General features: G+C 39.8%; 1 protein-coding gene across 4 annotated transcripts in view; it reads left to right on the forward strand.

Moving 5' to 3' along the window:
• The window catches only part of LOC126277997 (uncharacterized), a 277,984-nt gene that overhangs the window by 50,301 nt on the left and 203,200 nt on the right, over positions 1-24,483 (forward strand). For 3 of the 4 annotated variants that reach the window (XM_049977675.1, XM_049977677.1, XM_049977676.1), the window contains exon 7: positions 6,430-6,613. The exons of the other annotated variant lie outside the window; for it this stretch is intronic. In XM_049977675.1, coding sequence (XP_049833632.1) covers positions 6,430-6,613 — 184 coding nt within the window. The remainder of the gene's footprint in view (positions 1-6,429; positions 6,614-24,483) is intronic. 4 annotated transcript variants of the gene reach the window in all.

Below are 24,483 nucleotides of genomic sequence, written 5' to 3' on the forward strand. Positions count from 1 at the left end.
TCCTCCTCCTCCTCCTCCTCTCCCTTTTCATGCTTCTTAAGTTATGGTAATATGGAGAAGTTAGTCCTGAAATTAAGACTTAGAGACTTATTGATTTCTCCTTTTGAGCATATCAGAGATGATGTCAGTACTAATATAATTGATAAATAAATCATTTCTGCCATCTTCTTGGCCTTAACTTATTCTACTCATTCTTTCTCTTTTATCTCATTTGTTAGTTCAAAGCTATTGTTAATCACACTCATGTGCTTCTCTTGAATAGGTTGGAGTTTATCATTTCTCCCGCTCCTTCTCTCCCCCCCCCCCCCCCCCTCTCTCCCAACCATTCTATTCTTTGTAGATAGTGCGGCTCCTATATATCACATTCTGACAGCCCAGACCCCACTATCCTAAACGTGGGACCATTCATCGAGATTATTACAAATTGATGTTCACCTTATAAAACCTTCTATTTGTTTACCTGTTTAACGATGTTGCTCTCTTATAGCCTAACAGTTGCACACCCTTGATCCAACAACAATCATTCTCTTCTACAGACCTGACTAAGCCAGTGCCTTCATCCTCTCTTTGCCATTACCTTGGCTCTTCAAAACTAGAGTAGCTACTCAAAATCACAGTTAATAATCCTCTCATTATATAAATTAATGTTTATGTTTGCTATTGTGCATCCTGTAAGCACCTTTCCCAGTACTAACTTTTTGACAGTGTTTCTAACATTTTGATCTTGAAGCATCATTTTTCATGAAACGCATTGTTTGATAAAACTTAATAAATATAACAATGTTTTTATGAGTAGTTCTTTGAGAAATAGAGTGGAATTTACCAAAATTACAAGAAGTATAAAAAATTGAATGAACAAATTATATTCAAGCACCGAATAATGGTCAAGAAGTGATGCGAATCTCTGTTATGGAAACAAGGCCTGTATTTCAGCGAGAGTAGATTGAACTGATACCATTTGCGTTTGGGAGCGCACTCACCTTTAGTAACTGACTACACAGAAGAAAAAATGGAGGCTCAGACTGAAGATTGAAAATGAAGTTGTACACTGAGTTATTTCATCAAAGAAGAATGACTTTCAGACAGTGAAGCCATCCAAAATTTTTCATTTGTAAAGCATTTGTCAACCCAAAGTTCAGTTTAAACATTACTGTGCATAATCCAGATATTCTGATATCATCTTACCCCAGTCCAACATATTCACTCAGCAGATTATAGAGAAATGTAACACAATGAGCATAAAAAACAGTGAATGTCACTCTTTAAGTGACGGAAGAGAGAGAGAGAGAGAGAGAGAGAGAGAGAGAGAGAGAGAGAGAGAGAGAGGAAAAAAAAAAAGTAGAGGGAGCAGGGGCACTTTTGCTTCTTTCCCTTCAGTTCCAGTCCACTGTCCTGCCTGCCATACGGGAGTGCCAGACTTACCAACTACTAGCCATGCTTGGGACTATTGAATTAAAGGACGAAGGGGTGATATGGACAGTGGCAAAACCTGTTAATTGGGTGCAGAAAGTCCAACATGGTCTTTGATTTTGTGTGTGTGTGTGTGTGTGTGTGTGTGTGTGTGTGTGAGAGAGAGAGAGAGAGAGAGAGAGAGAGAGATAGAGATAGAGAGATCAGAATAATACAAGAAAGAAGAGGAATCTGGGCATAAGCATACAGTGAGCACCATAAAGTGATACTACACATTTAAGGGAGCTAAGTATAAGGGGTTTTATTCTCCAAGCAATGAAGAGGTAGTAATGGCAAGAATTATGCAGTTAAGTTGTAAGCATTATGCACGAGGTGCCAGATATCACATTCAGTATGTAAGAGGCCTGATGCTACACTTAAACCAACAACTCATTTTGTCTGTTATGTTTACCCAGAAAGAGACACTGTTCAATGGTTTCAGTAAGACAGGCAAACTGTAGTTATTGGTAAAAAAACTACACTCTTTGATGAAATAAAGGTTCCCCTTATTGTGTTGGGTGTTTTTGCACTTTCTTCCTGTAACAGATGAGATCTGTAGGTGTCCACTTCCTATCCAGTGCTTGTTTGGCTCTAATCCCCTACCTATCAGTGTACAATTATGCTATTACTGTCTTTGCAACGTGTCTACCCCTGCCATTTGGCGTTATGTCATCATCGACTTGAGTCTACAAATCTCTTGGACACCTTCATTCTTTCACAGCTGTCTCTCTCCCTTCAGCCTCTCCTGCCCATACTTATTTTCATTTTATTTTCATAACGGTTGCTTTTTTTTTCAGTCTGTTCCCTCAACATTGTGCTGCTCATCTCCTTGCTCACCATACTTTCTTAGCTCTGAATTGAATCCTCAGATATTTTGATCTTATTGGTAATACTAAATTCAATATTAGAAGCCTCTCTCATAATTGTCCTGGTCCAGACTCAGGCAAATTTTTTTTGATAAATGGATCATATTTTGCAACCTCCCACTCATCTTTTACTTGGGCTGAAGTGAGAATCCCTTATTCTGACACTAATATGGAGGAAACTTTATTCTGAAAATCTGAGGCTGACCTAACTTTTGTGTATGTTTATCATTACTGTTGGTGCACATTGCATCTCTTAAGTAACTAGATAGATTAGCCTGTTATAATCTCTCTCTTTTCCGTGTGTGTGTGTGTGTGTGTGTGTGTGTGTGTGTAATTTTACAGCCTTAGCAATGCATATATAGTAGGTGTGTTTACTAAGAGCTATCAAGAGCGTTCCCCCCTCCATCTCCTTCCCAAATTTCAGCAGGTATCTGCAACTTCTGTTCTCCAGTGTGTAGATGTAGTCAGTCCAAACAAACGCTGATCATTATGCATTTCATGTAATGCTCAGTATCAATAAAACACTTTAATATGTGCCTTTTTAGAAGTGTTTAAAGCGGAATCTTAACATTGCATTTGACAGAACATTTTCAAATTAATGTTGTGCAAAATTCATGTGAAATTAGTCTAGTGTAATATTTGAATTACGGTAGTGATGAACAATAAAAGGGGTACCAAAACACACAGAATAATCAGTAATGTAGTTGCAAATGAGTTTCATGCTGCTGCATGGTGCGATCCTATTTGCCAGCCAGGACTGTATTGAACAGTATGGTCTACATCAACATAATTACTCAGGAATTCACATGAGAGTGCCTGACAGAGGGCTCTTCGATCCACCTTCATTCTATTTCTCTACCATTCCACCCACAAACAGTTCGTGGGAAAAATGAATACTTAAATCTTTCTGTATGAGCTCTGATTTCTCAATTTTATTACAATGATCATTTCTTACTATGTAGGTTGGCATCGACAAAATATTTTTGTATTCAAGAGAGAGAGAGAGAGAGAGAGAGAGAGAGAGAGAGAGTTGGTGATCGAAATTTTGTGAAAAGATCTCACGGCATGGAAAAATGCCTTTGGTTTAAGGGTTCCACGCCAACTCGCTTATCGTGTCCATGACTCCCTCCACTTTGCTCGCTCCCTGTTTCACAATAATACAAAACAAGGTGCTCTTCCTTGGAATTTTTTGGTGTCCTCTGTCAATCCTATCTGGTAAGCATCCCATATGTCAAGCAATACCCCAGCAGAGGATGGTCAAGTGTTGTGTAGGCAATTTCTTTTAGTAGATATGTTGCACCTTGTAAGTGTTCTGCCAATAAAATATAGTCTTTGGTTTGCCTTTCCACCAACATTATGTGTGTGATTGTTCCAATTTAAGTGTCTCGTAATTGTAATTCCAAGATATTTAGTTGAATTCACAGCCTCTACATTTGTGTGATGTATCAAGTAAACAAAGTTTAGCAGATTCCTTTTAGTACTCATACGGATGACTCACACTTTTTGTATAGATATCTTGTCAAAACCATTTTCAGTTGCCGTTTTTTTAATTGCTTCACTGGATGGTAAGTGACACAATCATCTGCAAACAGAGTGAGAGAACTGCTCAGATTGTGTCTTAAATCATTTATGTAGATTAGGAACAGCAGAGGGCTTACAACAATTTCCATGGGAATGCCAGATATCACTTCCATTTTACTTTATGAACTTCCATTGATTACTTTGAACTTTGACCTTCCTGACAGGAAATTGTGAATCCAGTCACCCAATGGAGATGATACTCTGTAGCCACACAATTTGATTAGAAGCCCCGTGTGAGGAGATGTGTCAAAAGCCTTTTTGAAATCTAGAAATAGAGCATAATTTTGAGATGCTCTTTTGATAGCACTCATTACTTCATGCAAATGAAGAGCTAGTTGTGTTTGGCAAGAATAATGTTTTCTGAATCCATGACAACTGTGTGTCACTATGTGTCAGTAGATCATTTTCTTTGAAGCAATTCATAATGTTTGAACATGATATATTTTCTAATATCCTATCACAAATTGGACATCAGTGGTTTGGTTCTGTAATTCATCCGGTTACTACTATTCCCTTCCTTGAGTACTGGAGTGTCCTGTACAACTTCCCAGTCTTCAAGTACACACCTTTAATCGAGAAAATGGTTGTATTATACGATTGCTAAGTGTGGAGCTACTGTGTCAGCATACTCTGAGAGGCACCTTATTGGTAAACAGTCTGGACTGAGGGGCTTGCTTTGATTAAATAATTTAAGCTGCTATGCTGTGCCGAGTGCATCTACCTTTAAGTTACTCATCTGGCAGCTGTTCTTGATTTGAATTCTGGGACATTTACTTAGTCTTCTTTGGTGAAGAAATTTCAGAAAAGTCTGTTTAGTAACTTTGCTGTAGTAGCCCTGCCATTGGTGATAATATTTTTTGTATCGTGCAGTGAAGGTATTGAGTGTGTCTTGCTGCTGTCCAGAATCTCACTGGATTTTCTGCCAGACTTCGAGACACTGTTTTGTTGTGGAAACTATTAAAAGCATCTTGCATTGAAGTCTGCACTAAGTTTTGAGCTTCAGTAAAACATTGCCAATCTTGGAGATTTTATGTTCTTTTGAATTTGGCACATGTTTTTCATTGTTTCTGCAACAATGTTTTGACCCATTTTGTGTACCATGAGGATCAGCACCATCTTTTATTTGTTTATTTATTTGGTATGAATCTCTCAATTGCTGAAAATGCTATTTCTTTGACTTCAAGCCACATGTAGTCTGCACTTACATAGTTTGTAAGGAATGGAGACTGTCTCGTAGGAAGCTGTCAAGCGAATTTTTATCTGCATTTTTAAACCACTACGTTTTGCATTTTCTTGGTGGCTTGAGGTGTTATGGTATTGAGTTGGTTAGTCTCCCTACAGTATCGTTTTGGTCACTAATCCATATATCCGTCATGATGCTTCCTATTTGCTCAGGATTGTACTATTTTTTATGGCTACCACCAACTTTAAACCAGTTTTTTCGACAACATATTGAGGATTGAAGTCACCACAAACTATAATTAAAATGAGACTCAAATTTTCTTTTAACTCTTCAGCAACTGAATCACCTTAGTTGGGGGTCAGTAGAAAGAACCAATTATTAATTTATTCCGATTGTTAAGTATAACAACTATCCATACTAACTTGCAGGAACTACCTACTTCAGTTTCATTACAAGATAAACTTCTTCTAACACCAGCAAACACTCAACCACAAACAATGTTTAACCTGTACTATCTGAACACTATTTGGTCCTTTGGAAAAATTTTGGCTGAACTTATCTTTGGCTTTAGCCAGTTTTTGGTGGCGTGCAATGATACTTTCCAGTCACTGCTGGAATGCTGCTTATTCTTCTGTTATGCTGTCCCTGTTAGTACATGTAATGAAACTGAATATTGCACTAGACTAATTTGGGACTTCTCTGTTAGATATACACTTAAGATTCCACTTAAATACTGGTAGCAAGGCAGAAACTGATGTTTTCTGTTGATGTTGGCTGTTACACAAAACACATTTGTTTGGGCTAACATAATCTTCATACTGCAAATATCTGCTGAAACATTAGAGAATATGTACCTGATGACCAGTGGGTGCTAAGGTTGAAAAGCTGCATAAGTATAATATTTCTTTTTGTGAGGTAAAGGAGCAGGGAGAAATCTGTGTGTTGTTAGTCTTGTGCAAGTGTGAACAAAGGATTCTAATTTATTTATCTTTAGTTCATTAGATTTTTCACTTCCTTTTGTTGGGTCTTCCAGTCAAGCTTTTCCTTTTTTGTGTTGGTTTCAGTTGTAGCAAGTGAAATTTGATAGTCACACCAGTTTTATTTGTTGTTAATGCAGTTAATAATCTTCATATTGATTGTGGTTGTGTACCAAATCTTGGACTTTTGAAAATAAACAAACAACAGAAAAGTGCTCTGAAATTCCAAAACCACATAGCTCTTAAAGGAAAATAATTGCCTTGTCAAGTATACATATATTTTTCTCTTTTTGGAAGAGAGACACCTATAATTTATAGAATTCGTAAAGATGAACCTGTGAAAAGCATATCACTTGTTTGAATAACATTTTAGAGTGCGTAAAGAGGATCCACTTCCAAGAGTCCTTGTAAGAAAACGTGGTTATTCAAAGGTGCATAAAATATCTTGGACGATATCACTTGAACAGAAAGGATACATCAGATGTCTTTTCCAAAACTGTGGATTTCTTGCTCTCAACATGGAAGAGATGATACAACATTATGGAATCTGTAATGGGGTAAGTACTGTAATTTTGTTTCATTTAATTTTGCATTAATTAGTTAATAATAGACAGATTATCTTTACTAAGGTCGTAGATGCTGCACCTGGACCATAGCAATAAAGGGATTGAGCAATTGAGCAGAAAAGGGGATACGTTTGTTGGTTCATAATTACCGGCACAGTAACTACAGCTATGTCATCCTATACAGGGTGCACTCTTCCCTTCTTTTGAGTCAAAGTGCATTACTAAGTTTGCTTTGCAGGATCATAATAATTTTATCACCTTTATATTCATTTTTTGTTTTAGCTTTAGAAATTTTGTTAAGCAAATTAAACATACTGCGCAGAAAAACCGTAGAAAGATCACAACAGTTATGTTACTGGCTGTAAGTGTCAGCTTCGACAAACCGATGTGATAGATATCTGGAGCAGCACAGTGATTTGACAACAGTTGAAAGAAAAGAAGACTCATCTGAGTGCATTCCTCTGTGGGGATATTGCTATGGTGGTGGTGCTATAAACAACTAACCGTCAATTGTAATTTTAATCATATTCGGGTACTCTGGAAATGAAGAATGGACAGCTTTAAAGATATGATGTAGAAACACGTTGTATACAGAACGCTCTGATAGAATGGAATAAAGGCATTGACTCAAACCCCTGTGCATAGACATAGTATGAATCAGGTTCTCATTTTGAAAACTTTAGGCCTCCAACAACTGTTTCTGGCATGCAGAGAGGGTAATTTGTTATTTCAAGCAATATACTCGATTACAAACACTGCAGTCATGTCAAGATGGTAGTGACAAACACAGTTGTACAATTACCTCAGTTTTGTTGAAGTAATATTGTGGGCCTGCATTAGGCTGGATGAAGAGTTAAATAACATGTAGGTTGTTGGTTGGTTTGGGGGGAGGGCACTAAACAGTGAGTTCATCAGTCTCATGGGATTAGAGAAGGAGGAGGAAGGAAATTGGCTGTGCCCTTTCACTTCGGTGGTACCTGAAGAGATTGAGGGAAATCGTGGAAAACCTAAATCAGGATAGCCGGATGCGGGCTTGAACCGTCATCCTCCCAAATTCGAGTCCAGTGTGGCAACCACTGTGCCTCCTCATTCTGTGCATGTAGGATGTGATGTAATGTAAAGCCGTACACAGCCTGGAAGTTTCTTTGTACACAACAGTGCTTTACTAGGCATGGAGGTGAACGCCATTGCCTTTCTCTGAACTGCCTTACCCAGTAAACTAACGGACTAGGCGAACCTGCAATTTCAACATACACTCCGAACCACTGTGCATCTCAGTATATTTCACTGTAAAACTCAGCAGCTCGTTGTCTATTGGTAAGTGTTGCTCCCTATAGATTGCGGGGCCCCTGGCTTGATTCCTGCCAAGCTTGGGGGTTTTCACTCCCCAAAACTGTGTGTGTGTGTGTGTGTGTGTGTGTGTGTGTGTGTGTGTGTGTGTGTGTGGTTTTTTTTTTTTTTTTTTTTTTTCCCCCTCATAATTCATCTCGCTTTCATCAGCTCAATGGCATGTAATAGGAAGATAGGAAGACTTTTGCCTGGCAGCAGAAAAACCCCACAGGGGGTCTCCTCACCAATAAAGCTGTGCCCTCCTTTCATTTCACATTAAAAAATGATTGCATCATTGTAAGGGAAGAAAGAAATGATAAGTGACAGCAAGAAACAGTAGAACCAAGTTCGGAATATGGATTTGTAGTCTGGCACTTGTTCATCTACCCACTTAGCTGTGTATCATTGTTTGTGCCAGTGGTCAAATGGAAGATGTACATGCTCTTCATCTTGGGTGTAGTCACTAGTGGCACATATATTTATGCCTGGATTGCCAAATGGGGAAAGCAGCCATTGCTCATTGCTGTGGCAACTGTGTCACAAATTAGGACCAATATTAGGTATACTGTATTAGCCAGAGTCCTGAAGAACAGTTTTCTAGAAGCTGTGCTCCGTGCAGAGGAAGTAACTAGAAAGATGAGGACTGAAAAGGTGCGGTTAGGGGTGGTAGCAGATTCTGTGTTTGCATCAGCATAGATCCTTTGTGGGCACAGCAAGTAGTAACTCTCAAAGTGTATCAGTCAGAGGCATTGTGGATCAATTCTGAGCATCTCCTACACTGAATGCACATCTAATTTTTGAAACACTGAATGATGCAGGATACATTAGGAACATCACTCAAGCCAATTCTGTTGTTGTCCGTGCAGTGTCAGAGAGTTGCTCTTCCAGAAAGTGTGTGGTTATGGATACACTTAGTTTCAGCTCCTTAGGGCAGCACAATCACCATTCATGACTCAGTTTGAGCATGAATAGGATGCAGTAAAACAGTGGCAATCCAGTCTATATTACCAGGAAAATAATGTTGAAAACTATCAACTAAAATTATATCTGATATCTTTACGATTGTGTCTATGAACAATTTACAAAGGCACATTGTAGTTTAGCAGAGGTTCAAGTTGAAAGAGCAGTAAATCGCAGGGTTTTTATCTGACACTTATCACTTTTTTAATATCTGACAGTGTTTTCTGATGCGAGAAATGCATAGTTGCACCATGGTTCAGAACCCACACGTAACTGTAGATTCCCCCAGATCAGTAAGTCAGTTCAAAAGTTACAGGAAGGCAGTGAATAACAGGAACAATTCTTACAGCTATGGCCAAAGAAGACCAACATGCATTTAAAGAGGAAACTGACAGCAAGGTATACAGCTGGTATTATGCCTTGGTCAGGTGTTGAAGCAGTTAATACATTGTTTCTGTTCAGTACATTTTCTCGAACAGGGCCATGCCTAGTAAAGCCCTGTGATGTTCAAAACACTCTTCAGACAGTGTTCGTCTGTACTCTTCTTGTCTCTAGTGTTCGCTGCCACATTGGTGTTCTTTCAGTGACTGGGGGGAGGGGCGTCTCCTCCCCCCTTGGGGTTTTACCTGTTCCATAAATTTTGTTTCGCCGGTTTTTGGAATGGGGGACTGATGACCTTAGCTGTTTAGTCCCCCTTAAACATCCCAACAACAACAACAACAACAACACTCTTCAGATTGTAAACTACTTTATTTTTTTATGCCATATATTGAAATGTTTGACCAAGGTTGATATTGAAATGTTTGACCGTGGTTGTATGGCAGTGTTATTACTGTGTATAAAATATGTATGTAACTTCTTTCATGTGGAACCATTTCCTCAGAGTGTGCATTATTAATTTTTCGCTAATGTACATGAAATAGGGCAGTAGCCTTGCTGTAGTGGTAAAACCAATTCATGTCAAATCACCGAAGTTAAGCACTGTCGAGATTGGCTAGCTCTTGGAAGTGACTGTACAGGTCCACTGAGCACTGTTTGCAAGCGAGGTTCACTCAGGTTTTATGAGGCCAGTAGAGGAGCTACGTGATTCATAAGTAGCAGCTCCAGTCAAACTGACAACGAATGGGAGAGTGGTGTGCTTGACAATATGTGCCTCAATGTCCGAATGCAGACAACTTTCAGCTGAGGACGACACGACGGTCAGTCGATACTGTTGGAACTTTTGAGGCCTGTTCAGATGGAGTTATTTTAGTATGTGAAACAGAGGGGCTACATTTCATTTGAATGTGAGCATTGAAGAAAATGCACCAAACAGAAATGATGTATTAACAGTTTCAACAGATGATCAAACCAGAGTGCCAGCTGTGTGTATCTTGCTGCTAGTTTCACCTTTAAATGAGTACTGCTCATCTTTGGCTGTAGCTGTGATTTGAAGGGGAGATTCTGCTGTTGATATTGTGTCATAAATAACATGAGAGTTGCGAAAACATTTTGTGGCAGAGTTGATATTGTAGGACACAAAGTGTGAGAGTTATACCACAGTTTTGCAACAGGGATTAGTTTTTTACATTTTCTTTCACAGTTGTTCCTGTAGTTAAAGCCCAGATGCGTTCTTGTGAGTTATCAGCTCGGTGCATATGATCTTTTGGAAATTCTGAGTGATCTCCCTCTATCTTATGCTCACATTTCCTGCCCCCTCTCCCTCACCACATTGTTCCTATTTGTATTCTTTGGTTTTTTTTTTTCCAGCTAACCAAAGTTTGAGCACTTCTTCATCTTTGATACTGCGAAGCAAATCTCTTCTGCTGCAAGCTCTTTGCTTTCCATATTTTGGGAGGAAATAGTGTGGACAAAAAGAAGAAAACAGTTGTTAGTAAACGTGGTCTCTAAAATGTGTGCCTTAAGAGCTGTGGGAACTTGTTCTATAAATAGATGTGTTTCACAGTAGTGAAGATGTCCTCATCCCTCTTAAGTTGTGCCTTTAAGATCCCATGTTTACTGGAGATTTTTATTTATTTTTGGTTCATACTTCCACCTCCCAAAATATGGAAAGCAAAAAACTTGCAATAGAAGAGATTTGTTTCACAGTATCGAGGATGAAGTGCTCATAGATCTTAAAGTATGCATTTTAGAGCCCATGTTTACTAGACATTTTCCACTTTAAATGATTATTCCTGTCATATCCCTGAACATTCACCATTCCTCCTGGGACACCCTATAGAGCACAATGGAACATTTTTGTTTCATTTGATGTCTCCTATATTAGCAAGACAGAAACCCACATTTTTGCTTTCATGTATAAAGTTGTTATATTTCATCAAAATAACCTCACAGTGCCACACCACCACAAAACTGTTGAATAAAATGGCTATTGGCCACCGTCTCGAAGCTAAGTGTCTTACCTTATCTGACCTCAAAATAATAACTAATCCAAAAAGCTGTTCTTTGTTAGGATCTACTGTGAGCAGAAATGGTTTTTTTGATTGAAAAAACTGACTCGGATTAGGTACAAGAATGTTCAGTTTAAGTACTTCCATTCGAGCACTGGACTGCGTCTCACACATGCTCTCTTCAGCTATCTGGTGAAATTAATGCTTTAGTTAAATAAATTTATGAAAGGTGTGAATTTGAGTTAAAGATATAAGGTTTGTACTCCAAAATTTACACATTTGAAAATGGTATGAAAGGTGCAATATCTATTCGATGAATGAAGTACCAACTTACTGTACCTCATTAAGAGTTAAATTAATTTCATAAACAGCGCAAGATACACCATACTTAAATCGTAGCCAGTCTGCTACACATTTGACAAGAAGGTCCAAGCAACCACACTGTGCCAGTGAGGAGGGAAAAAAATCCCACCTAAGTGTAGCTGATGTATCAGAGAATAAGCAGATATCAATCAATTTGTTACTGATTCAAAAGCAAAACTGTGTGCTATTAACCCACATGAGAATAAATGAAACCCTGGAAGATGGCTGAGTAAAGCAGACACCTTTCAATTGCATAATTGTATTAAATAATTAAACTTTCATTCCAGTCGAAACTGATATCTGTCATCAACATCAGAATGAAGTGTGATCCCCTCGGGCACAAATACACTTCTGTATTTGTTTGGGCAGACGCCTCCAAATGCCATCTTGAGGTGTTTATTGCCTTGGCTGAAACACACGCCATGTCAATTCATGTAACAACTGGCAGGAGGCTGGTACGAAAGTATATGTCTCCTTATCACATTCCAGACGTGCATTACGGGCAATGAATTGGGGGACCAGGGAGGCCAGTCAAGGATCCTAGTTCTCTGTTTGATTGATGTGTTTGTGTGCATAGATTTAGTACCAATAAAGACGCTTACTGGTATTGTAAAACCATGTATTTAGAGTGTACTAAAATAGCTCTGTGTTTGTAAAACTGAAGATCATATCAGCTACCCGTGACCGCTGACAGATAGTAAACTATTGTTGCGATTCAGTTTTGCAGCAGCAGCAGGAAAAGGCGATGTTGCGACATTCAACTTACACCTGTTTCTTTTGTTCCACTCTTTTCTTGTTTAACTGTATGGAAAGCTAATGCCAGCTAGGAAAATTTCAAATGATGTAAGCTGAAGATGAAGTAAATTTTAAAAGTGATTCACCCCCACAGGACTTCCACTGCACTGTAGTTGGCAGCCAGTTCGAATTTCACACTTCACAGTATGTACAGTCTCCTTGACTGTGGAACTGCTGTGAAATCACCGTTGCACAATGGCCTACCAACCAAGTCAACTGAAGTTTTATAGTCATTGCTAGAAGCTGAGTATTCCTGTTGCACTTGGCAGTGTTACTATCTACAGTATAGTGCAATGAAAGAAAATCATGAAACTTCCTGGCAGATTAAAACTGTGTGCCTGACTGAGATTTGAGCTCTGGACATTTGTCTTTCAAGGGAAAGTGCCCTATTGGCTGAGCTACCCAAACGGGACCCAAGATTCACCCTCACAGCTTTACTTCTGCCAGTATCTTGTCTTATACCTTCCATACTTTGTAGAAGTTCTCTTGTGAAACTAGCAAGAAACTTTTCCAAAGCTGTTTCACAGAGGAAGACCGCACTGCAGTTCCTTCTCTAAATCCTCGCACAAACGAAAAAATGGCTGACATCGAAATAAGTGTCCAAGGAATAGAAAAGCAACTGAAATCAGTCAACAGAGGAAAGTCCACTGGACCTGACGGGATACGAATTCGATTCTACCTTAGAGATTCCCATTTGAGTTCCTGAAGCATCTCCATAATACTTGTGTCGAAAACCAAGTAGGCAAATATCGTGTAGTGGAAGTAGAAACAGAGCAAAATTCCATAGAAATTGTAAATATTGGTATTATCTTGTCAAATTTGTCACAAAATGCAAGCCCAAAAAATGTGTTCAGCCTTGCCAAAGGCAGAATAAGGAAAACGAGAAAGGACACACACAACAGCAGCTGAGTGTTCTATGCCATTAGCAACCAATATCGCCTATTGTTAAAGATTGAAATTTAATATGGTAGATAGTAGTACAGACTTGGCTGTTATACCAGTTTTAAAAGCAAGGAAATTCCAACCTCTGACTTCAATCTTTATGCAACAAATGGGTCAGAGATATAAAACTTATGCTAACTATTCATTTAGGGCTCAAACACAGTTTTGAAAAGCCATTCACTGTAGGTGATGTATCGAAAGGCATACTGGGGGCTGATTTCCTTCATCATTATGGTTTACTCGTTGGTTTCAAAATTAAAAAGTTGATCAACAACATCATCAAATTAAAAATTTCAGCAGAGGCAACCACACTACTGTGAATGCTAAAGATTCAGTAAGATGTGACTCTTCAAGTTTTCCTGCCATATATGTTGTGAATATACGTTTGCCGCCAGGTGACATTGTGCAAATTCCACAATATTTCATTGAAGCAACTGTCTAACAACTTCAGTTGGTTGAACTTTGTTGGTGACTAGGTATGACTGATAGTATCTGCACACTGATATATCTCTGTGTAGAACACATACTTGAAGAATGCTCAGGTGCAGAAGTCATGCAAGCGCAGTGGTTTGCAGAGAAATGGCACCATACTCAAACGCCCTCTGCCGAAAATCGTAGAGTGGCCCTTATTCGCAGGCACTGTATGTTATGTTTACTAATAGTGTGGCCTGATGTTATTCACTAAAAGACTAAACTAGACAAGTGTTATGACATGTCAGTTATTGAAAAATCTCGATTTTTCTCATCGTGATTTAATATTAGCCTATGCAGCGTTCCAGGCTGTGCTCAGTTGAAATCCCGCATCCCTGTCAATGAGATTATCAGCTGTACAGATATCAATGGCTCCCTTAATGATGCAGTCCCAGAAAGATGATACCAGGGATAAAACTTCTGTCTTTTCATAAGTCATGTGATGCTGTGTATTCAGACAGTGTTCTGCAACGGCCAACTTCTCTGGTTGGCAAAGGTGTGTATGATGCTGATATTCATCGCAGCATTCCTGCACTGTCCGACATGTCTGGCCTGTAAATTCTGACCCACATTGACAAGGAATCCTAGACACACACAATGTTTCCTCAGGCTAAGATCATCCTTAACCAAACCCAGCAGGTTCTTCAGTTTTGCATATGGTTGAAAAACACATGTAATGCCTTCCAAGGACTCTTCTGATTCTTCTTGTCAATATGGCACCAAAATATGGCAAGAAGGTCAAAGTGGTAGGTGTCTTTGTATCTTCATTGTGCTGCAGAGATTGAAGTCGCTTGGGCCTCAATGCATTGCGTATCTGTCTATCAGAATAACCATTTTGTTGGAACATTGTCTTCAGATGTTATATCACACTTGGCAGGCTTTTGGGATCAGATACCACATGCACTCTATGAACTAACAATGCTCCACCGCATTGTGCAGGATGATGGAAGCTTGTGGCCTGCAAATATAGATTGTATGTGTTGGCTTGCGGTAGACACTGTGTCCCAAGGTTCCATCTGCTTTCCTTCGCACCAAAACACCAAGAAAAGGTAAAGTACCATCTTCTTCCACTTCCATTGGGAAGTTTATATTCAAATGGAGTGAATCTGAATGCTGAAGAAACGTAAATAGAGCATCAAGTCCATGTGGCCACACCACAAATGTATCATCCACATACTGCAGGAAACAAGAGGGTTTGAGAATGGCTGCCTGTAGTGCTTTTTCTTCGAAGTTGTCCATAAAATAATTAGCCACCACAGGATACAAAGGGCTTCCTATGACAACACCATCCACTTGGTCAAAATATTGGTCATGAAATAAGAAGTATGTTGAAGTAAGCATGTGTTTAAATAATTCCACTATGTTGTCCTCTAGAGTCTTGCAAGGGCACCTTTGTAGATACACAACATAAAAACTTGCTAAGAAATCCAGTGATTGCAATCTAAGAGTTTTCAGGCAACCTATTAAATCCTTGAGAGTTTCGAATAAGTAAGCTCACTCTATGCAACTTGTCAGTTTTCCAAACTTTTGGAGAAATTTCCTGAACTAACATACCCATTCATAGCATCACACAAATAGTGCTCCAGAAGTATACAGTAAGGCTTGTAGATGGGGCCCACATAAATTGCAACTTGCTAAAAAAAGAATTTCAGTTTCTGTTAAATAATGGTGTTGTATGTAGATAACAAACTCAATGTGCCAGTTCACTACACTTTGTAATGAAGCCAAATGGCCAGTGTTAACTTTGTGGAGGTTACCACAGATTGAATAATACGTCTCTTCCAGACAGATGTTCAGTTCCACAAGTTGTTGACAAATTTTATGCTTCAAAATAAAAAGATACTCTCAAGGATTTATATACTCAGAGTCTATCACCTACCTCCATTAACTGAAGATGATAAACCAAAATCAGCTATTATTACACCTTTTGTCTTCATGAATGTAATTATTGCCCTTCGAACTTTGCAGTGCATCCAACACGTTTCAAAAGTTTTTAACAGTGTTGTAAAAGAACTAGATTTCTGTTTTCTGTATTTTGATGGCATTTTAATAGCGTTTGAATCTCCAGAGCAACATGTTGAACATCTAAATTTACTCGTTAAACAGTTGAATAAGTATGGTCTCATAATGAGTTTTGGAAAATTGGTATTTGGTGTACAACAGCTAACATTCTTAGAACTTTTAATTACACCTTCAGGAACAAAGCTGGATCCAGAAAGGGTTGCAGCAATAACAAACTACAAATGACCCGAAACAGTTCATGAACATAGAGCATTCTTAGAGATAATCAATTTCTATTGTTGCCGTATTGTAAACAAACTTTTGTTGAATGATTACTTAAAAGGAACAACTAAAAATAACCAAAGGCATACTGAATGGACAGAAGAAACAATTGCTCATTTCCAAAAATGAAAACATCATTTTGCAAATACCTTATTTTGGGCATTTCCTGGTTGGTACAATCAAATTGCATTATTTGTCAATGCATCACATTTTGCAGTACGTGCTGCATTGAGACAGTGGCAAGATAAACAATGGAGATTGATTGATTTTTATTTATTTATTTATTCATTCAGAAAAGTTCACAATGTCACAGTAGTAGTATTCCACAGGCGACAGAGAGTTGCTTAGTATATACATACGTGGATGTCAATTGTCTTTTAGAAAGAAGAGTCTTGACTGTTTATGCTGACCATGCTCCTCTAACATACACACTTAAGGAAAAGAATGAGAAAGCAATGACAACCCAATTAAGTTATCTCCAGTATATTTTGCAGTTTACTGCAGATCTGCATCTTATGTCGGGCAAACATAGCTTATCAAAGCTTGAGGAATTAGTTCTGATTAACTGTGAAGATATAGCCCAAGCACAAGAAGGTGGCAAAGAGCTTCATCAACTAGAGTTCATCTTTCATACATTACTGAAATTAAAATACCATATGACACATGGGGGAAAATAATTGTTGTGTGATGTGTTGAAACACACTGTTTGCCCTTATATTCCTTAACCATTTAGATATCCCATTTTCCAACACTGTGATAATTCAGCTCATACAGGTGTTAATACGACTCTAAACATGATCTCATCAAGTTTTGTCTGGATGAATATGAAAAAAAAAGTGTGTCCGAAATTGGGTGAAAATATGTACTGCATGGTGGAAAACAAAATGTTACAACATGTGAAAGAACTATTAGGACACTTTCCGAGTAATGATGAATGATTCAAAATAATTCACTTTGAGTTGATAGGACCAGTGCCTCCTTCTACTGACTATACTTATTGTTTAACATGCATCAGTAGTGTTGCAAACTGGCTGGAGTTAGTACCTTGTCAGGACATACAACCACAAGCAGAAGCACAAGCATTTTTCAGTTGCTGGATCACTAGATTTTGAACACCATACCAAGTAGCGACTGACCATGGAAGAAGTTTAACTCGGACCTACTCCAAGCACTGTCAAAAATATGTGAATGGAGCCAAAACCAAACTATAGCATATCATCCTCAATCAAATGGAAAAACTGAAAGATTTCATTGCAAACTTAAAGCAGCCATCGGTGCCCTTGCAACTGCTTATGGACTTAAATAATACCTTTAATCCAGCTTGGTCTTTGATGTTCCATCAGAGAGAACTCAAATGCTACACTACCCAGGAGACTCAGATCTCTTTTGTTAGTTCATGCTTGGCCAACATGAAGCCCAACACCATGCAAGGCTACTTCCCTTCCCATGCTGCAAGTCTGTCTTTGTGCTATTCTTTTTTCCTCTCTGCTTTTTCCATTGGATAGTCTTCTTGGTGCTGATTGTGCTTGAATCTGGTGTGTGATTATGAACATTCATTTTTTCCCCTCTGGCATTCTGCACTTCTTCATTCTGAGATATATGATCCCCTTGTTGGGTTTTACTTGCTACTCCTTTCCTTTTTCCAGATTTTACAGAAGTGTGGGGATTGTGCGGGGAAGGTTGTCCGGCATGGCATGTTTTTCATTTATCATTCCTTTCTTTCTTTGTGCCCTTCCTTTCTTGTTAAGGTACCATGCCTAAATCCCAGCATGGAGGCTGCCCACTGATAGCCCCATCACCACGCAGGGATCACACTGTTGGTGCCTGAGCTGGAAACTCCCCACAAAAGCTGAGGAGAGTGTGCCCATCATGGGTAGGCCACAGGAACTCCAGGCAATGGTTTACAGGTCAGGTAACCACTGGATGGTGCCGATGGGGAGAGCCCTTGTTTGGAGTGGGAGGTACCATGGCAGAAGTTTCACACATAACGCAAATTAAACTTTCTTCTGATAGTGGCCACAGTTGTTTCCTTCCCTGGCTAGGATGGGGGAAGAGGGAGAAGCCAGATGTCTTGTAGTAAAACATTTTACCCAATACCTGTATATTCTTGAACTGATGGGGATACTTTAACTGCAATTATGTCATTATTTTTGTCAAAAACACTGAAGACAAATTTTGGGAAGTTGAACGTCTGGGAAAAATATGAAATGGTTCTCTATTAATTAAAATTCCTCTGCTACACAAACTACAGCTGTTCAAGCTTGTGATTATCTAAGTGACACACCTGTGAACATTGCCCCACACAAAACTTTGAATATGGCCCAAGGTGATGAGGCATACATTTTACCAGATGTGTACTAAAAGTGCCCAGGGACAATCGTATGGATACAGTCACATTTATCTTAGTCTTTGAAGGGAATGTCCTCCTGGAGAAAGTTAAGGGCATGGTGTACGGAGGTGATTTGAAACCTTATGTCCCACCACATATGAGATGCCTGAGATGTTTAGGCTTTGGGCATATGTCATCCTACTCTGTGGTGTAACCAAAATGTGGCAACTGTGGATGATCACTCCCCGAAGGCAGTCCTTGTGAACACCTACCCTTTGTGTGTCAGCTGCATGAACATCACACTCCACATTTGCCAGTTTGCCCAGTTTTCAAGAAAGAACAGAATATCCAGAGACACAGATCTACTAATCGCCTTTTGTATACTTAGATGTGGGAAGAAGTATGAATGCATACATCCTGTGGATATGACAATCAGTAATGCAAACGTGACAACCATGGGCCACCCCTACCTTATCCTTCCCCCAACCAGATTTCCCACCACCCTCCTCTCCCGTGGTTCCCATTGCACCTTCTTTGAGAACCAATTCTTGCATTCAGCCAGAGGAGCATTCTCCTCCCTCAGCATTTGCCAGTGGCAGGGCATCCTCTTGGGATCTCTATCCCTGACAACCCCCAGATGGAAGTCTGACACCATACATAGCTGAATGAGCCACAGCCTGTGAGTTCCTGGGCTGTCCACTCTTCATCTGTCCCCACTCTCAATGCAGGTAGTCCCTTGAACGAACCTTGCCCATCAAACTTGACAAAGGAAAAGAAGAAGAAAGATAAGAATCGTAACAAGGCTCCCCTGGCACCCCCAGGAAGTGCAATTCCCCCCCCCCCCCCCTTTTTCCATGCAGTCAGATTGTGAGGTGATGTTCATGGATGTGGCTCCATGCCCACTGGTGACAGGCTGTGACCCTGTGATGTGACGGGTCCTCTTAGCTCCTTCACGTCAAACCAGGTCACCAGTCATGTGATCATTATAATAGGTACTACTGTTACCTGCCGGAACTGCAACTTATTTCCTCTTTTTCTGTGGTTCCATTGCTCTCCAAGAAACCCAGTTCACTGATGACCATTTTTCAATGCTCCATGGTTATCATGGGTTCTGTCAGTTTCCTGCTGGTCCTGAGAGGGTATCTGGAGGGGATTATATTTTTGTTCATATAGATGCTGTCAATGACTGGATTCCCTTTGCACCTTGTTGGAGGTAATAAGTCAGGTGAAAAAGCCTTGGCAATAAGCATTTCTAATGTTGACCTACCCCCAGGCAGGTCACTTACTTGCATTGAATTGACCACTTTAATCCATCAACTTTCCTCCTTCTCTCCCGTTTGGGGACTTCAGTTCATACCACCTCCTATGTGAGGGTTCCATTTCGTCTGGTAGGAGCCTTCTGATTGATCAACTTCTCACTTACTACGTTCATGCTCATAAATGAAAGATAATGCTGATAAATCGTGAAACAACACTCTGGTGGGCTGTTTTGTGGGTTTAAATCTCCTTGGGGTATGACCATGCGGTGCATTTGACCTGCGGTCATGGCATAGTGGCGCTGGGAGCAGTCCATATGTGCAGAGGTGTATTGGTGCATGTCAGAGTACGGTGCAGCGAGTAAGTGTGCAAACGTTTTCAGACGTGCTAATGGTGACTGTGTGTTGAAAATGTCTCAAAGAACATGTATTGTTGACATTATGGGGGTAGAATACTAGGGCAACACAGCACTTCATGAAGTGGGGCTGGGGCCGTTTCTCAGCTAAGTAACATAGCTTGACATGGTACCATGGTACTTTTGTGTTTTATGTTTGACCATGCCGTATTCTGTCATGTATTAGTTTATTTTATGCTTCTGAAGAAGGCTAGATTACTCTAGCTGAAATCTGGGTAAAGACCAGTAACTTTTCGCAACTGAGGCGGATCTTTGACGCATTAATTTATCACAGTTGCTGACAGGGCTGCTACGTGTTAAAAATTCTTAGTCTTCTGGAAATATTTTGTGTCAGAATTGTCCAACTTTGACTTAACAAGTAATTCTGTAATACTCACACTATATATTGCACACCAGGTGGAAATGTTTGTCACAGCTGGCTCTCCTGAGTATCTCAATTATTTTGAGGGAATGTTATCTACTTCTATTCACTTGAGCAATTCACAACTCTGTCAAAGTCTTCTTGCAGTACCATATCTCCCATGTCTCGCCCTCATTTACTTTATCTTCTATTTCTATTATATTGTCCTCAAGTTCATATTGCTGATATATACGTTAAAAGTATAAACTTTTAGGCTTTTAAATTGCCTCTCAGCAGCACTGGAATTTCACCTCTGAAGGTGAGCCCTGGCCAACCATTCTGTCTCCTTGTGTTTCCATGTTAAGACTGATTTTTTGCCATGGTCCCATTCTGGGACTCATGATGCACAGGATTTTTCCTGTACCAATCTGTTGTTAATATTGCTGTCCAGCTATTTGTATTTAGGTTTTTCATGGCATCTTTAAACAATTCATGGTAAATGCCGGGAAGGGTTATGTCCTGCCCCAGCTTTTTGCAGTCAGAGATCTTACTCCATCTCTAATGACCCGATGATCAGTGGGGCTTTAAATCCCAATTTTCCTTTTCACTGTCCGGTTCAGCATAATGTTAACCTCCATCTTGGCTTGATGACACCTTTGCCTGTCCTCTATTTCATTTCCAGTAGTTCAGTCCCCCATCACCCCTCCAGCTATTAGATATGGTAACTTTCTTTTCTTATTTCTGGCTTAAAACATACTGTGATGACAAATGTTAACTCCATTAACTCCATTAAATCCATTAATAATTTTGGTCATGTATGGCTTTAATATAAGGGTATCTAATATGTCCTGTGGGACTATGGTATTTGTGGTCAGATAATAATGATTACTTTTCTTATAAGATATTCTTAGTGTAATACATTCCCATATTTATTATTTAGATGTTTAGAACAAATCACCAATTATAACATCTCTTAATAAGGTGGCAGGAACACAACATTATGTAGTGCTTTTGCATTTTTCAGCATGTCCCTTCCGTCTCTGAACTCTGATAACCAACGAAACATGTATCAGTGATTTGGCGCTGTTTTCCCATTATACAGCTTGTGATTCTCTGAAGCAATCACACTTGCTCTCCAGAGAAGTGACACTGCCCACTGTTGTGCTTGCTTGTCTGGTTCTGTGTTGTCTTAGCAATGTTCACCAGCGTGCTCGCAAGCCGGAACAAGTGCTGCTGCAGTGTGCCACCTAAGGGAAGCAGCAGCACCATCTGGTAGTGTTAGACAGTACTATAGTCTATCTTCAGGAATACATCAACACACATGTAAAATTACTACTTTGCAAGAGTTGTGAGGAGAGAGCCAACCAATATTGAACAAAAATAAATGCATACGGTATTACATGTCACCAAATTTCAGTGGCTGGCTCCAACTTGGAATCGTGAAAAAACTTGCATAACCCATTTTCTATGGACAGAGGAGCATCTTTTAATTCTTCACAATCATTATCATAACAGCAGAGCCTTTGTCATTAGTAGCTGGTTATTCTCTGATTGATGATGTTACCTACTGGCAGCTTCTGTGGTACAGGTTATTGCTAGTAGATAGCTCTACTACTGCTCTGTCTCTCTCGAGCAGTGTAAGATAAATGCGACACAATAATTGTAGCAGCAGTTAATTTACATTATAAGATATAAATTCTTAAAGGTAATTTAATTAGTGACTTGACAGTGAGAGGTGGAAATGTGTAGGAAGAAAACACTCATTTAAATCTGGAAGACAAAGTGGTATCCTCCATACTGTCTTCAACCAACCCCCATCCCCATTCCCTCTCCAAAATCTAATGAGTGCCTCATCCAGCAATTTGACAGGTCATGTTCGTTCAAAGTATACTGGTCTTCATATGACAACCATTCAGGTTTCTTCTTCTTCTTCTTCTTCTACTACTACTTCCTCCTCCTCCTCCCTTCTTCTTTTTCTCCTTCTCACAGATGACTGACTGTTTCAGCTTCATACATTAGCAGTTATTTGGTAGTTTCGGGCCTAACTGCTGCTTCATTATGTGGTGTAGCATCATGCTTTTCACTGTGTAATTAGTTTTTGCACCTTTACAGCCTCAGGTTATCCATGTCTTTAGTGTCTGGTAATCTGTTAGTGATGTTAATATTGAAACTTCGTGGCAGATTAAATCTGTGTGCCGGACCGAGACTTGAACTCGGGACCTTTGCCTTTCACGGCCAAGTGCTCTACCAACTGAGCTACCCAAGCACAACTCACGCCCCATCCTCACAGCTTTAATTCTGCCAGTACCTTGTCTCCTACCTTCCAAACTTCACAGAAGCTCTCCTGCGAACCTTGCAGAACTAGCACTCCTGGAAGAAAGGATATTGCGGAGACATGGCTTAGCCACAGCCTGGGAGTTGTTTCTAGAATGAAATTTTCATTCTACAGCGGAGTGTGCGCTTGTATGAAACTTCCTGGCAGATTAAAACTGTGTGTCGGACCCAGACTCGAACTCGGGACCTTTGCCTTTCGCGGGCAAGTGCTCTACCAACTGAGCTACCCAAGCACAACTCACGCCGCATCCTCACAGCTTTAATTCCGCCAGTACCTGGTCTCCTACCTTCCAAACTTCACAGAATGTGTCCTGCGAACCTTGCAGAACTAGCACTCCTAGAAGAAAGGATATTGCGGAGACATGGCTTAGCCACAGCCTGGGGGTTGTTTCTAGAATGAAATTTTCACTCTACAGCAGAGTGTGCGCTGATATGAAACTTCGGAGTGTGAGTTGTGCTTGGGTAGCTCAGGTGGTAGAGGACTTGCCCGCGAAAGGCAAAGGTCCTGAGTTCGAGTCTCGGTCCAACACACAGTTTTAATCTGCCAGGAAGTTTCATATCAGCGCACACTCCGCTGCAGAGTGAAAATCTCATTCTGGCACCTTCAAGCTGTTTCTCTGCTATTCCACTCTTGAACCACATGAGAAAAACCCAGTTAAATCTTTCCAAGCTAGCTCTGATTTCTCTTTATTTTATTGCAATGATTATTTCTACTTGTGTAGTTGGGCTCCCGGAGGAGACACATATGAAAATAGTTTGATTTGTCCACTAGCTGAAAAATTTGTTAAATACATTAAAGCTATTTAAGCAGAAGATTGAGGAACAGCTGAATGGTTGGGAAGAAACTGTGAGACAGTAGGGAAGAATCTCACTTTTATTTAAACAATTGAGAGATTCTTGTTTTAACTAGAAAGCAAAATAGACCGCCTAGTGGAATAGGAACTGGAGATGAACAGTTGTAGAAGGTGGGAAGTGTGATAGACGAAATTGGAAGAAATGAGAAAGAGGTCAGTGAACATCACAGAGAGAAGCAGTCGTGCAAAGTATTAGGAGCCTGGTTTGGAGTAAAGAGTACACAAAAGAAGAAGTAAAGTAAGTAGTATTCTACATCCCAGAACTGACATACGCATTTGAAACGTGGGTAATGGAGAAAAGGGAGGTAAGCAGATTATAGGCATGTGAAATGAAGTGCCTCAGAAGTAGGATGGGAATAAAAAGAGATATAGGACAAGGAATGATAGGCTAAGGGAAATAATGAAAGAGAAACCCTTGCAGGAGAGGATGTAAACATAGTCTGAGATGGCATGGGCACTTAAAAAGAATGGAAAACAAGAGGATTCCCAAGAAGATACCTGAAATGGAGATGCAGAGAAACTGACCAAGAGGAAGACCAAGGGATAGATGGGTGATAGGGGTGGAGGAGTGTTTCGAAAAAGGAAGGCGAGGACTGGACCAGAGCAAACACAAAACGATGGTGAGAATACACAACTAGAAGGCCAGCTTAGGGCTTGAAACTGTTCATACTTGTTATTGTTGTTATTATTATTATTATTATTATTATTATTATTATTATGTTAACCATACTGAGATGCCCTGGGTGGAATATGATAATGGAAGGAGAAAACTGACCAGTCACCAGATAGTTGAAGTGTC

The sequence above is a fragment of the Schistocerca gregaria genome, chromosome 6, assembly GCF_023897955.1.
Source record: "Schistocerca gregaria isolate iqSchGreg1 chromosome 6, iqSchGreg1.2, whole genome shotgun sequence".
In the NCBI taxonomy this organism is placed as follows: domain Eukaryota; kingdom Metazoa; phylum Arthropoda; class Insecta; order Orthoptera; family Acrididae; genus Schistocerca; species Schistocerca gregaria.